This window comes from Primulina eburnea, chromosome 16, assembly GCF_022965805.1.
Source record: "Primulina eburnea isolate SZY01 chromosome 16, ASM2296580v1, whole genome shotgun sequence".
Taxonomy (NCBI): Eukaryota; Viridiplantae; Streptophyta; class Magnoliopsida; order Lamiales; family Gesneriaceae; genus Primulina; species Primulina eburnea.
Genome location: NC_133116.1, coordinates 3,010,696 through 3,025,395, shown reverse-complemented (window position 1 = coordinate 3,025,395; position 14,700 = coordinate 3,010,696). Strand labels below are relative to the sequence as shown.

Below are 14,700 nucleotides of genomic sequence, written 5' to 3'. Positions count from 1 at the left end.
TCCGGCCGGTTATGTTTCGCAACTTCAATACAAATTTGGCTGGGCTCTGCTCTTGCAACTTGATCGGACTTTCTAGATCTATAGTATAAGAGACGCAATTACCGCGACGACATCTGAGATTGACCAAGTATACCGGGCAGCGCCAAACTTTGTAGTTTTAGAACATATCAAGATTTTCTCTTCTGGGTAGGATGTGTGCCACTTTATTTTCAAGCTAACTCAGCTTCCATGGATTTCTTTCCTCAATGTAAAAATTTCATTGAATTCAGTAAAAACATTTCATGCAACAAAAAAGATACAGCTTGGGATCTCAAACAACAAAAGAAAAATCTCCTTATTGAAGCACCACCTAGTTCCACTTTGAGCTGATTATAATGGTGTGATCCATGTTATCACTATCGGGCTTCTTACGCTATGCACACCATCTTTCCATATGAGAGCTCCAAACTCAGGACCTGCTTGTGAAGATTTTGCGGTGAATGTGATCTTGTATGACAATTTCTTTATTTTGCTCGTAAAATTCAGAGTCACGGGCTCAACCCTCACGAGTACGCCTTTAAAAGGAGACACCACAACATGGTAACTTGAAACGGGAGGACCGACGTTGGTGACTGTTCTGTGAAGTGTCAAAACAGTAGTGTTTCCGCTATCAGAAAGTACTGCTGATATCGCGGGGTAGTTCAAATCCCCTGGGCTGGCAAGAGAATGTCTACAAGTTCTTTTCGAGAATTTCGCAAAAAGCAGCAACTGGGAGGAGGTCAAGCCTTGAGTACAAAGAAAGTCGTAGTATTCTTGGGGTAAAATATCGTAAACCAAGCCGGGATTCAGGGCTTTCATTGGATGTATGTGTCCTGCCCCATGGTCGTATGCTGTGGAAGGCTCATCCGTCGAGGCGTCTTTTAGAGGATTATAGTTATTGTCATGAGTATAAGCAGTGGTCATTAGTGCAGATTTGATTGCTGCCGGGCTCCAATCCTGATGCCTCGATTTGAGTAATGCAGCTACTCCACTTACATGGGGGCACGACATTGAAGTGCCAGATAAGATGTTGAATCTTGTTCTTCTAGGGTCGGAAGGGAGACTTGACGGCCCCAAAACTCCGGTCCACGCAGCAAGAATGTTTACTCCTGGTGCCACCACATCAGGTTTTAGCACCTCTAGGGATAGAAGATTTGGTCCTCTGGATGAAAAGGCAGCCACGACAGGAGACGGCCTGATGCCCAACTTGGTACCAAGAAATGTAAGGGTCGCGGTGGCATAACGGTTTGTTAAAGCATAATGCTTAATCGATTTTCCCGCCATTTCCCCAACTGCCACTGCAGGGAGAAGATGACAATCTGCAACCAACTCCTCTCCGTTTGCCGCAGTATTTGACAAGATCATGCCTATACCTCCAGCATCTTTCACCACTTGACCCTTTTGGACTCGGGGGCTGATGCCGCGGTCACATATCACAATTTTGCCGGCCACAGAGTGAGGATTCAGGGTCCCTTCCAAGCACATTGAGCTTGGTGAAAGATTGCTGGAATTACTCCCATGGTATATGAGAGGATACTGCCTTTCCGAAGAAAGGCTTTTTTGTCCTTTGTAAAGCGATGCTCCAGTGAAAAATTTACCGGACCCAAGCTTAACATTGGCCGGAAAATCTCTATCCATTGTGCTTGCTCCAACTGTTGTGACCCATGGTGACACATTGGTGAGGCTAATCGGATCAGGGCCACCATTTCCCGCCGAACAAGAAACAAAGACTCCCCTCTCCATCGCCCCGAATGCTGCAATCGACAAACTATCACGATAATACGACGAAACGCCGCCACCCAACGAGATTGACAGAACATTGACTCCATCGGCCACAGCTTGATCAACCGCCGACAGAATGTCCGAGCTAAAGCACCCTCCAGTCCAGCAAACTTTGTAGGCTGCAATTCTTGCTCCCGGGGCCATTCCTCTCGCAGTCCCGTAAGCGTAACCCAAAAGATTGGCCCCCCGAACTGGAGCTCCCGCAACTGTTGCTGCAGTGTGGGTGCCATGTCCATCTTGATCCCTTGCGGATTTGTACTCCTTTTGATAATTGATTCTGCCTGAAGCAGCCTCATATCCTTTGTAAAACACTCGAGCACCAACTATCTTTTTATTGCAGTTGAACTTCGTAAATCCACGACCCGTTTCACATGTGCCTTTCCAATGTGCAGGAATTTGTGTCATCCCGGAATCGTTGAAGCTTTGGCTTTCCGGCCATATCCCGGTATCCAAAACGCCTACCACGACATCGTGGTCGGATAATACATCGGACCAAATGCTGGTGCTATCTTCGTGTTCGAGCCCAAGGAACACAGGACTTCGGGTGGTGTGTAGCTGGTATACAGCTTCCGGGAACACAGCCATAACTCCATCTTGCTCTTGGAGTTTCTTTACTTCTTCTTCACTAAGCTGAGCAGCGACACCATGAAATGCAGTCTGGTAATTGTAAATTATCCTGTTTTCGAGTTGTAAATTTCCATCACCTGTTTCAGAGGTGCTTGATGCTACTGAATTGATCAATGATGAATACCACTGGTTATGGTCAGTAAATTTTTCTGGTTTTGCCCATTTGTCGATGTAAACTATGTATGTTTTCTTTGTTGTTTGGCTGGTGCCGGTACAAGTAACAAGAATGGTAGCCAGACAGCTTGATAGAAGAAGAAAGGCCCTCCATTTCACTGGCATTTTTTGTGGGCGAAAATGTGAGAAATGGATGAAGAAGGGTGAAGTGAAAATTAGAGTAAAATGGAAGTGTTCGAAAATATCTGAGTGGGAGGGGCCATTATGACTGTCCTTTGGCTCAGATAATAAAAGTGGTGGTTGCCTCATGAATGCTGGTTGTATGGAGTTGGGTGAAAACATTGAAATGTGAGAGGGATGGGATGGGGTGGGGTGGGGTGGGCTAGCTGCTGATTTGAACATACTTTCTTTATTTTTTCTCATAAAGTGGTCTCTCATTATTAATGGCATTTCGCAAACGGGGAAATCAAACATCATGTGATATTTGACGTCATTCATTAAACAAAAATTTGAAATGAAACAAAAAATTTGATGACAAGAATGTAAAGAACAATGAAACCATTAGCCAGAGTTGGTTTCTGTTGTGTCTTAAAATTATTGATATTGGTGGGTTCCAAATCATACAAGAAACTGTACCAAGTGGTACTGAGTTTTTCGTTGAGTACATGTAAATAATACTCGTCGTGCACTAAATCGTATTATTACTTCACAAAATGTATGGAAGAGAGACAAGTTTTGAGTCGGTTTGGAATGAAATCAAACACGAAAAAAGAAGAAATTTATGGAGACAAAAATATTTGATTAATATGCAATGATTTTCTTGGTATGAAATGTGACGGTGGATCACTGGTGACTTTAATGACAAGTGGTCGTGTATATATAATATATAATTGTCAAGACATCACTAATTCCACGAACATTGACGCATAAAAATATATTGGTCGATGCATCTTTTTATATAAAGATACGTGGTCCCTTTAAATATTTCACAAGATTCTTGGTACGAATAAAGGAAAGAAAAAGAAAATCATAGGTTTTGTGGTGATCGACACGGGAATGAAGCTGGCAAGGCTCACGAGGCATGATAATCTTGCTCCCCTGTGATTTTTTTATATCGCTAGCTTTGTCCATGGTATTTCAAGGTAAATCAGATTATCTTCTCCTAATGTCTCGTAAGACGATCTCAAGAATATTTTTCTGTGTCACGAGTCAATCCTGCCAATATTCACAATAAAAAGTAATATTATTAGCATAAAAAGTAATATTTTTTCATGGATGACCCAAATAAGATATCTGTTTCACAAAATACGATCCGTGAGGTCGTCCCACATAAATTTCTGCGATTAATAAAATATTTCTATGATTGAAAAAAAAAATTAAAAAGTGCTAATGATTGATTATATTTTTTTTTGGATTCGACAAATGCTAAAAATTTGGGATTTTTTTTCAGCAATTGAAGAAATTAAAGAAAAAAAGTTTTATTTGTAGCTTTTAGGAAAGGAAATTTGGGGATTGTATTAGTATAATGTGGCATAATATTTGATGCGGTTACTGAAATGTTTGAGTAAATGCACGCAAATAATGAAGAATCGTTATTTATTCCTCATTAAAAAAATTAATAATGAATCATTAATGCCACTTAATACTTTGTATTCAATTAGTGGTATTAGGGGTGAGGTGTCGTTTGATGGTCGATGCGGTTTTACCTTCAAATTGTCACCAAACATCTAAAGTACTGTCATATTATAATTAATAATAAACCATGAGAAAATTCCTCATAAAAAAATTAAAAAATATAAAATATATTATAATTAATAAAAATAAATATTTTCTTCCAATTTTGCGGTGCGGTCGATGCTGTTTTATCTTCAAATTGTCACCAAACCATTGCATGTGGATAGTGCAGTTTTTATATAGACAAAAACTTGTGTGAGACGGTCGTATTTGTGAATATGGGTAGGGTTGACCCGTCTCACAGATTATGATCCATGAGACGGTCTCACATAAGACTCACTCTTTTATATATATAAAATATTGATCAGCCTGACTAATGTGCATTTCAGCGTAGCTTTACCACGCAAGCATCATCTACGTCGTCTACTAGTAATACAACAATTATTATTTGAGTTTTTTTACTTTTTAGTTTTCTTTTCAAAAATTTTGAGGGTCCATTATTGGTCGGAATAGATTGTATATTCAGCATCTATGTCAATCTTTTTTTTTTCTTTTGGTATTATTTGATGACCAATAAAGCTTGTGAAAGTAGGAGTGACATGCTAAATGTTACTCATACACCATTAAGTTACATACAAAAGTTGCTTAAATAATTAATAGTTTGTGCTTTTAAAAGTAAATGCACTACTTGCTTTTTATTTGTTACCTATAGTCTGTAAACTAGGATGGTAGGATTTATTCCACCAAGAAGCGGCCTATTTTCCATATCAGATAAATGATTTAATAATGTTGCTAAAATAATAGGTCTCATCCATTGAACTTCCCCTTCTGAGACGGGGAGAGTGGCGAAAATAGCATATATGTCCTTCAAGAAACCTTGATCTGCACTATCCTCCCTTCTCAAATCAAAATAATGTCAAACTTCATATGCAAATTTAGCTACAAAATCGCCTCCCCATTCGGTCTCTGATCCCACCGCAAAGCTTTGATAGAATACCTTTCTAACTTCATCTCATTGCTTAATATCACCAGTAAACTCTTTAGGACATCCATTGGTATCCCTGGTGATCCTTTGACAGAGAATTCATAGACAATACCATCAACTTCAATCATGCTGCATCCAGGAACCGTCTTCTGCAGTTCTTGTTCCTTCATCAAACTCCTTATTCTCTTCAAATCATCAAATCTACCAGCCCTGGAATACACATCACACAAATTCTCATAAAAGGCATGGTTTTCGGGTTCCAACTCAATCAAGTGTCGAGAAACTGCTTCTCCTAACTTGACATTTCCGTGCAGTTGGCATCCTCCAAGAAGTGCACCCCAAACAAAAACATCTGGCTTCATTGGCATGTTTCTAATAATCTCTTCCGCCTCACAAAACAGCCCGGCTCGGCCAAGAATACCAACCATGCAAGCATAGTGTTGGACCTCTGGCTCAATACAATAATCTTCCCTCATCACATCAAAACAAAGGCGGCCTTTCTCTACGAGCCCAGAGTGAGCACATGCAGTTAACAATGCAACAAATGTTACGGCATTAGGTCGAACTCCAATTGCTACCATTTCTTCGAAAATTGCGAAAGCCTCATTCTCATACCCATGAAGTGCTAATGTAGATATCATGGCCGTCCACGCCAAAACGTCCCTCTTCGGCATTGCCTTGAAAACATCAAAGGCTCTTTCAATGCATCCGCATTTGCCATACATGTCCACCAAAGCTGTCCCAATTACCATATCACATTCAATACGACTTCTTTGCAAATAACCATGCAGCCACCTCCCATGATCAATGGCACCAAGAGAAGCACAGGCCGAAAGCAAACTGGCCACTGTTATTCTATCAGGCAAAACCAAATCTTTATCGTCTTCCAAAACTTGCATTTGGTGAAAAATTTCCAACGCCTCCTTCGCTCTTCCTCCTTGAACCAAACCTGTGATCATAGAATTCCAAGTAATGATGTTTTTCCTGTCCATCTGTCTAAACAAAACCAACACTTTATCAAGTTCACCACCTCTCAAAAACCCAACAATAATCGTGTTCCATGAAACCACATCCCTGTTAGACATTTCATCAAACACCCTTCCTGCATCCTCTAAAACCCCACATTCTGCGTACAGTTTATCAAAGAGTTTTGAGCATAAACATCAGAGTCACACCCAAACTTCACGACGTGCGCATGAATGCTTCGGCCAATTGTTACATCAACCCTTTTCGCACATTCCTTCAGCACAAAAGGGAACGTAATACAATCAGGCAATAAATTATCGTGCAGCACCGCTTTATACAGAATCAAGGATTCACACCATAAAGGGTCCTTTATTTTCACCGAATTCGCTCTGATAATCGCATTATACATAAAAAGACTCGGTTTTGGCACGAGATTGAAGATTTTATTAGCATAGTGCAGAGAGTGTGGTGCGTTGGAGACGGTGCAGAGGAAGAAGAGAAGGCGAGAGACGAGGAAAGATCGATCGATTGGAGATAAATTCGGCGATGTTACGATCTGGGAATGGATTTGACTGATTTCCTTGATGGTCTTGCTGTAGTGTAATAAGCGTGCAAGAATGTTCTTGAGATTCAGCAGTTGGGATTCGATCATTTGGCGCCAATCATTTTCTGGCGGTTTACTTTAATTGGGAGGCCAAACTTGAGAAAAATCATGTTCAATTTTTAATTTTTATTTTTTTGAGAGAACAATCAAACGAAAAATTCGATACGAATGATCAATTCCCAGTAATCAATCAATTTCTTATACTCTCTAAGACCACCATACTCCGTATTCCCACGTAACCCCTTCGGGTCTCCTTTCTGGCAAGTAGATCGACAGTACGACAAAAAAATTAATTGATAGAAATTCAAAGTTATTACCAAACTTTCCACGTTAATTTCTCACGTCACACATATCTTCATAGTCATCATCATTCTTGAGCTCATCTGCATCAACACCTTCTGTTAGGAACACATTCTATTCTAACCTGGAAAATTCCTCACAAATATTTGATTTGTAGACGAAATTGTGGAAAACCAAACAAGGTGATTGATATTTGACCGAGTACTACAAAAAAGTTAAAGATTTGTGGCAAAAGTTAGATATTTGTTATGATATTTGAAAGTGTCAGTTTCTTATCACGGTTGGATAATGATCGAGTCTTTGAATTCTTGGCTGGTTTGAATAGAAGAAATCTGGATGAAGTCATGAGGAACAATTGTATAGGCTGTCTCAGTCCACACAGAAGGCGACCAACTATGCTAGCAACCGAAACGATAAATGGAAAAATATAGCCCTAATTACAGGTTTTCCTTTTATTTTATGACATATGATCTATTCCTGCGTGTGTTATATAATTATTATTTTGTAACTTCGTACAGTACAAATCTAGCAAAAACTGAGACACCTGATGTATGCCCATCAGAATATTTTGACGTGGAAACGTGGTTTTAACCCGTGGAATGTACAAAAATTATATAACAATATGCAGATCAGGGATTAGAATGAAGACCATCCTCACAGATCTGGAACAGGATTAAAGTACAGAATCCGTTGATGTAACACGATCGATCGAATTTAAATCGAGTGCCGAATTTTAAGGCACTATAAAAATACTTCAAAAAGTTAACAAGAACATTGGGAAATTAAGAATCCATTACAGTTCAGAAACATGGATTTAGCATGCATCTCCCTTTCAAACCTCCAAATGTAATTCAGACCAACCAACAGCTCCGTTATGGCGGCTTCAGTCTTTTCTTGATTTGCAAAATACAGAGTTTGCAGCAAAAGAACATTAGTTTTCAGAATTAAATTCTGCTGCTCAAAGCTCCTTTCACTCTGCCATTTGATCATGTTGTGTGCCAATGGGGATAGCCATTTCAATACCTTCTGCAATGCTTCTCGCCACTCGGCAGCAAGAACAGGATCACTAGCCGAAAATCCCATCCCTTTTAGTCTGGCCCTTAACAAAAATCGAATGCTATCAGGCAGCATCGAATAGAGATCATCTCGAGCATCGGCACCTACTAGTTGTGGTGACTTGATCATCTTTTCCATCACTATGATCACGTTTGCATAGTGCAGAGCGAGTGCAGCTGCACCCAACGTGGTGGATGGTGGTTTCAAAATCATGGAATTGGACCCGAAAAATCCGTGAGCTTCGCGAGTATTTGGTGGGTTTTTTGCTAAAGGTCCAGATACATGCAAAAACGAATTGGAATTTTCGAAAGGGTATACTAATGCTGAGGCAGAAAGACTAAGCGGTAACGAAGAAGGATTGTACCCATGGCCAACTCCAAAAACAAGCTTGATTCTTGCAAGAACAGCGAAAATTGATCTTGCCAGCAATTTAGTAACAGTGTCAAAGCTTCTGCACCATAAAGATTTCTCCTTTAGGTACTTAACTTCCTGCCTTTGCCACAGAATCTTCTGCCGTAAATCAATTATTTTCTGCTCTTTGATTCCCGCATCTTTTTCTTTACTGTGCAATGATTTCTTCAACTCATTTTCAAGAAGCATAAGTTCATCAATTTCTCTAAGCAAAGAGGCAGTAATTGTGACAAAACGTTCCATTTCCTTAATCTTGAACGTCAATTCTTTCGAGCCCATAAGCCAGCTGTGAGGATCATGACCCGAGTTTGCAAACTCGTCGAATAAGCGATCGAAACATCTGAGGCTCGAGTCCTGGCACTTCTTACTCATACTCGAGATAGAATTCGCAATAACCCTCAGGTTTTCAACCAGCTCCGCACATACAAGGCCCAATAAGAACACATCGTCGTTTGAAACAATTTTACGAACACCTTCAAGCCATATTGATTCACTGCGGAATCTAGCCATGCTCTCATCCGACAGACACTCCCATAAATGGAGTATCTTTGACATGAGACCCGCAATCTCAAAGGCCAAAACCCCAACACCAGATTTGTTTATCACGAGCTTGTTTATCAACGGTGGGGAGACGCGCGCCGAATCAAGGCTATATGAAAGTGTCTTCTTCACCTTGATCAACCATGTTTCAAGAGCCATCAAAACCTATCCTGAGCGATACGAAAAACAAAATAAAGAGAGAAAAAAATATATTGCAATTTGCAGTTCTTCAAATGGGATGATTGATTTTGGAAGAAGAAGCAAAAAAAAATATGGATATGAATTTGGAAGGTGCAGAGGAAAAGATAAAATAATGGAGGACGACTTTGGTGAGGTGCATGCAGTGTAAAGCATCATGGGATGTTTGCAATTAAAAGAAATCTATTAGTCTGTGCACACACATTACATATTATATGCTGCACATATATCGTGCACATCTATGTGAACATCGATAAAGTATCATTATCGTGTACATCTATGTGAGCATCCATGGGAGTGTCTGTCGGATGAGAGCATGGCTAGATTCTTTTATATATATATATAATATAATTGCATCCGAAGAGAAAGTCCTTTTATTAAATTAATTAAGAGCTCACATTTATAAAAATGGCAATGACAGAAGACCACATGCATGCTAATGCAATTTCAAGAAATGGGAAATTTTGTCTGATTATTATATTTATGCTCGAATCTGTGTGCGAACTTAATTATTTCATTATATTAAATAGATATATAGATAGACAGATTGATTGATGCATTAAATTATTTAGTTGAATAAATTATCCTGATAATTAGTCAATTTTTAAAAGTATGGTGGTGTTTTGATGCATGCATTGTATTCATTTACATCTAATATTTATATAGAGAAATACTTTGTAAATATTAAATAAACATGACATAATGATCTAATAATAAAGAAAATGTTGTGAAAAAATAAAAATTTATGGTAAAAAGTAAAAATCTCAAACTCTCAAAATTTACCAAACTACACACTTTATAATATTTTTCTCTCTACTCAATTGTGATTTTCTTCACAAATGAGAGATCTATTTATAGAGTTTCATTACACATAATCCAAAAATAAAATACATCATTACCTACATCATCACACACAAATTTCTAACTTTACAACTCTTATTTTCAACATTCAAATATTCAACTATTACTTTTCCATATTAAAATATATTATTTCAACACTCCCCCTTGTGATGATGATCATGATACGATGATGTCTTCATTACGTGTTTTGTACTGTCTCGTTAAAAACCTTACTAGGAAAAACCCATTGGGATAAAAACCATAGTAAGGAAAAAAGAGTGCAGTCACGTGAACTCCCCCTCATGTTGACACGAACAACTCTTCACAAATTTCGTAGATTGCGCATCCCAATATTATATATGTGCTTTCTGAATATTGACGTAGGTAGTGCCTTTGTGAAGAGATCTGATGAGTTTTCACTTGATTGAATGTGACGAACATCAATACATTTATTCTTCTCAAGCTCCTTGGTGAATGCGAAGAACTTAGGAGGAATATGTTTAGTTCTGTCGCTTTTTATGTATCCTTCTTTCATTTGAGCAACACATGCAGCATTATCTTCATATAGTATCACAGGCTTCTCATCAAATGATAATCCGCATGAAATTTGGATATGTTGGATCATTGATTTTAACCACACACATTCACGACTTGCTTCATGTAGTGCAATAATCTCGGCATGATTTGATGAAGTTGTTACGAGCGTTTGATCTGTGAACGCCAAGATATTGCAGTGCCTCCACGAGTAAATACATATCCAGTTTGGGAACGTGCCTTGTGTGGATCAGATAAGTATCCAGCATCGGCATAACCAATTATACTTGGATTAGCATCTTTTGAATACAAAAATCCCAAGTCTGTCGTTCCTCGTAGATAACGGAATATATGTTTAATTCCGTTCCAGTGTCTCTTTGTTGGATATGAGCTAAATCTTGCCAACAGATTCACGGCAAAAGATATATCAGGCCTTGTACAATTTGTAAGGTACATAAGGGCACCGATGGCACTTAGATATGGTACTTCTGGACCAAGAATATCTTCATCATCTTCACATGGACGGAATGGATCCTTTTCTATGTTTAATGATCTAACAACCATTGGGGTACTTAAAGGATTTACTTTATCCATATTAAAACGTTTAAGGATCTTTTCTGTATAATTTGTCTGGTGAACAAACATTCCACATTCTTTTTGTTCAATTTGTAAACCCAGACAATACTTGGTTTTTCCAAGATCCTTCATTTCAAATTCTTCCTTCAAGTATGACACAACTTCTTGAATTTCCTTATTCGCTCCAATGATGTTTAAATCATCAACATATACAGCAATAATTACGCATCCGGATGTTGTTTTCTTAATGAAAACACAAGGGCATATTGAATTATTTACATATCCCTTTTTCATCAAGTGATCACTTAGTCGATTATACCACATTCGACCTGATTGCTTTAACCCATATAATGATCTTTGTAATTTCACAGAATAACATTCCCTGGGTTTTGAACTTTGTGCTTCAGGCATCTTAAATCCTTCAGGGATTTTCATATATATATTACTATCAAGTGATCCATATAAGTAAGCTGTAACAACATCCATAAGACGCATTTCTAAATTTTCAGATACCGCCAAGCTAATCAAATACCGAAACGTAATTGCATCCATCACAGGAGAATACGTTTCTTCATAATCAATTCCAGGCCTTTGAGAAAAACCTTGTGCAACAAGTCGAGCTTTATATCTTACTATTTCATTTTTCTCATTTCGCTTTCGAATAAAAACCCATTTGTATCCAAAAGGTTTTACACCTTCAGGTGTAAGGACCATAGGTCCAAAAACATTACGTTTATTTAGCGAATCCAATTCAACCTGGATGGCTTCTTTCCATTTTATCCAGTCCTGCCGATTTTTACATTCACCAAAAGATTTTGGTTCATGATCTTCATTATCATTTATGATGTTGATTGTCACATTATAAAAAAATATATCATCAATTTCATCTATATCTTTTCGGTTCCATATTTTTCCAGTATTAATGTAATTGATAGAGATTTCATGATTCTCGTCAGTTTGTGGTTTTGACATAACATTTTCATCATCATGTGTTTCTTCAGGAACAACATTCTCTATTTTGTGATCATCATGTTTCTCTATGAATTTTCTTTTTCGAGGATTTTTATCCTTGGAACCGACTGGCCTTCCACGCTTCAAGCGTTTAATGACATCATGAGTATCTTCCATTTGTTTCTTTGGAATTTCAATTCGAGCAGGGGCATTTGCAGCATGTATATATGATTTAGTTACCCCTTTTGTGTCTGCAAATGCATCTGGTATTTGATTTGCTATTCTTTGCAAGTGTACAATTTGTTGTACATCTTTTTCACATTGTTTTGTTCTTGGATCCAGATGTAACAATGATGATACATACCATGTAATTTCTTTTTCGGTATGTTTTTGTTCTCCCCCTAACATTGGGAAGATTTCCTCATTAAAATGACAATCAGCAAAACGTGTTGTGAACACATCTCCTGTCTGAGGTTCAAGATATCGAATGATTGATGGACTATCATAACCGATATAAATTCCAACCTTTCTTTGAGGTCCCATTTTCTTTCGTTGTGGTGGTGCAATAGGCACATACACCATACATCCAAAAATTCTCAGATGAGAAATGTCTGGTTCTTTACCAAATGCAAGCTGCAATGGGGAGTATTTATGATATGCACTTGGTCTGATGCGAATTAATGAAGCAGCGTATAAAATTGCATGTCCCCATATAGAAATAGAGAGCTTTGTTTTCATAATCATTGGTCTAGCAATCATTTGCAGACGTTTAATCAATGATTCAGCCAATCCATTCTGTGTATGTACATGAGCAACAAGATGCTCAACAATGATTCCCATAGACATACAATAATCATTGAAAGTCTGGGAAGTAAATTCACCAGCATTATCAAGTCTAATTTTCTTGATTATATAATCGGGAAATTGATTCCTCAATTTTATTATTTGAGCAAGTAATCTTGCAAATGCAACATTTCGAGTTGACAATAAACATACATGTGACCATCTGCTGGAGGCATCAATCAATACCATAAAGTATCTGAATGGTCCACATGGTGGATGGATTGGTCCACAAATATCACCCTGAATACGTTCAAGAAACATTGGTGATTCAGTTTGGATTTTGACTGGTGATGGTCTTATAATAAGTTTTCCAAGAGAACATGTTTTACATTGAAACTTATTATTCTGAAAGATCTTCTGGTCTTTCAGTGGATGACCGTGTGTATTTTCTATAATTCTTCGCATCATTGTTGAACCAGGATGTCCCAATCGATCATGCCAATTGGTTAATATCGAGGAATTATCAACTACCATGTTTGATTCAGTGGGACTTATATGTGTATAATGCAATCCAGTAGGGAGCATTGATAGTTTTTCAATCACATATTTCTTTCCTGATTTATATGTGATAAAACACATATATTTCTCATTCCCTTCATTCATTGTTTGAGTATCATACCCATGTGAATATATATCATTAAAACTCAACAAATTTCTTTTCGATTGTGGTGAATATAAAGCATCATTGATCAAAAATTTGGTACCATTAGGTAACAAAAATTGTGCTTTACCACATCCTTTAATCAAGTCTACAGGACCTGATATTGTGTTCACCGTTGTTTTTGTTGGTTTTAGTTCCAAGAAATATCTTTTATCTCGGAGGATAGTGTGCGTTGTACCACTATCGGGTATGCAAACTTCAGCTTTGCTCATAGCATTTTCCATATTTGAACTTCAAAAAAATATGCAATGAAATAAAATTACTGACAATACATATATAAATATAACACATATCATAATTGTACAATAAAACATTATTATATGAATACATGAAAAACAAATTATTGTACATTTATATTCTGCCACTATATTGTTCATTTTCAGAAAAATCATTGAGAAAATCTGCAGCATCAAAATTGTTCATTTCTATCCCACCAACATGTTGATCATTTCCAGAGAAATCATTCATAAAATCATCAGCATCAAGATGAGTTGAATCACTCAAACGGTCACTGCGTTCAGTGAAGTTGGTCTCCTTTTCTTTCCCTTTTAATGATTCTTTATAAAGTTTACAAAGGTGCTCAGGGGCTCGACAAACTTTGGACCAATGTCCTGGAGTACCACATCTGTAACAAGAACTTTCATATCTTTTTGTGTGATTATCATTAACACTTGTATTCTCATGATGTCTTTTCTGTGGATGGTTTGGGACGCTCTTTTGAGATGAGTTATAATTATCTCTATTATTTTCAAAACCACGGCCGCGTCCACGACCACGACCAATTCCACGTCCACGACCTCGACCTCGACCTCGACCAAAACCTTGTCTTTGAAATTGATTTTGGTTTCCAGGTATAAATTCATTTTTACTTACAGCATTTACTTCTGGAAATGCTGTTGATCCAGTGGGTCGGGACTGATGATTTCTCATTAATAGCTCGTTGTTCTTTTCCGCCACAAGAAGACAGGCGATGAGCTCAGAATATCTCGCAAATCCACGTATTCTATATTGTTGCTGTAG

The 14,700-nt window shown here is 37.9% G+C and overlaps 2 protein-coding genes and 1 pseudogene across 2 annotated transcripts; all 3 read right to left on the bottom strand.

Moving 5' to 3' along the window:
• Nucleotides 1-233: 233 nt before the first annotated feature.
• LOC140815854 (subtilisin-like protease SBT1.3) lies at nucleotides 234-2,858 on the bottom strand. The gene has a single exon (XM_073174840.1). It carries the CDS (start codon nucleotides 2,848-2,850, stop codon nucleotides 370-372), a length of 2,481 nt encoding a protein of 826 aa, XP_073030941.1. The 5' UTR covers nucleotides 2,851-2,858; the 3' UTR covers nucleotides 234-369.
• A 2,150-nt stretch (nucleotides 2,859-5,008) lies between these two features.
• LOC140816421 (pentatricopeptide repeat-containing protein At5g66520-like) lies at nucleotides 5,009-7,621 on the bottom strand (annotated as a pseudogene).
• A 139-nt stretch (nucleotides 7,622-7,760) lies between these two features.
• On the bottom strand, nucleotides 7,761-9,446 carry LOC140816422 (protein PSK SIMULATOR 1-like). Its single transcript, XM_073175678.1, has one exon. It carries the CDS (start codon nucleotides 9,234-9,236, stop codon nucleotides 7,833-7,835), a length of 1,404 nt encoding a protein of 467 aa, XP_073031779.1. The 5' UTR covers nucleotides 9,237-9,446; the 3' UTR covers nucleotides 7,761-7,832.
• Nucleotides 9,447-14,700: the final 5,254 nt, after the last annotated feature.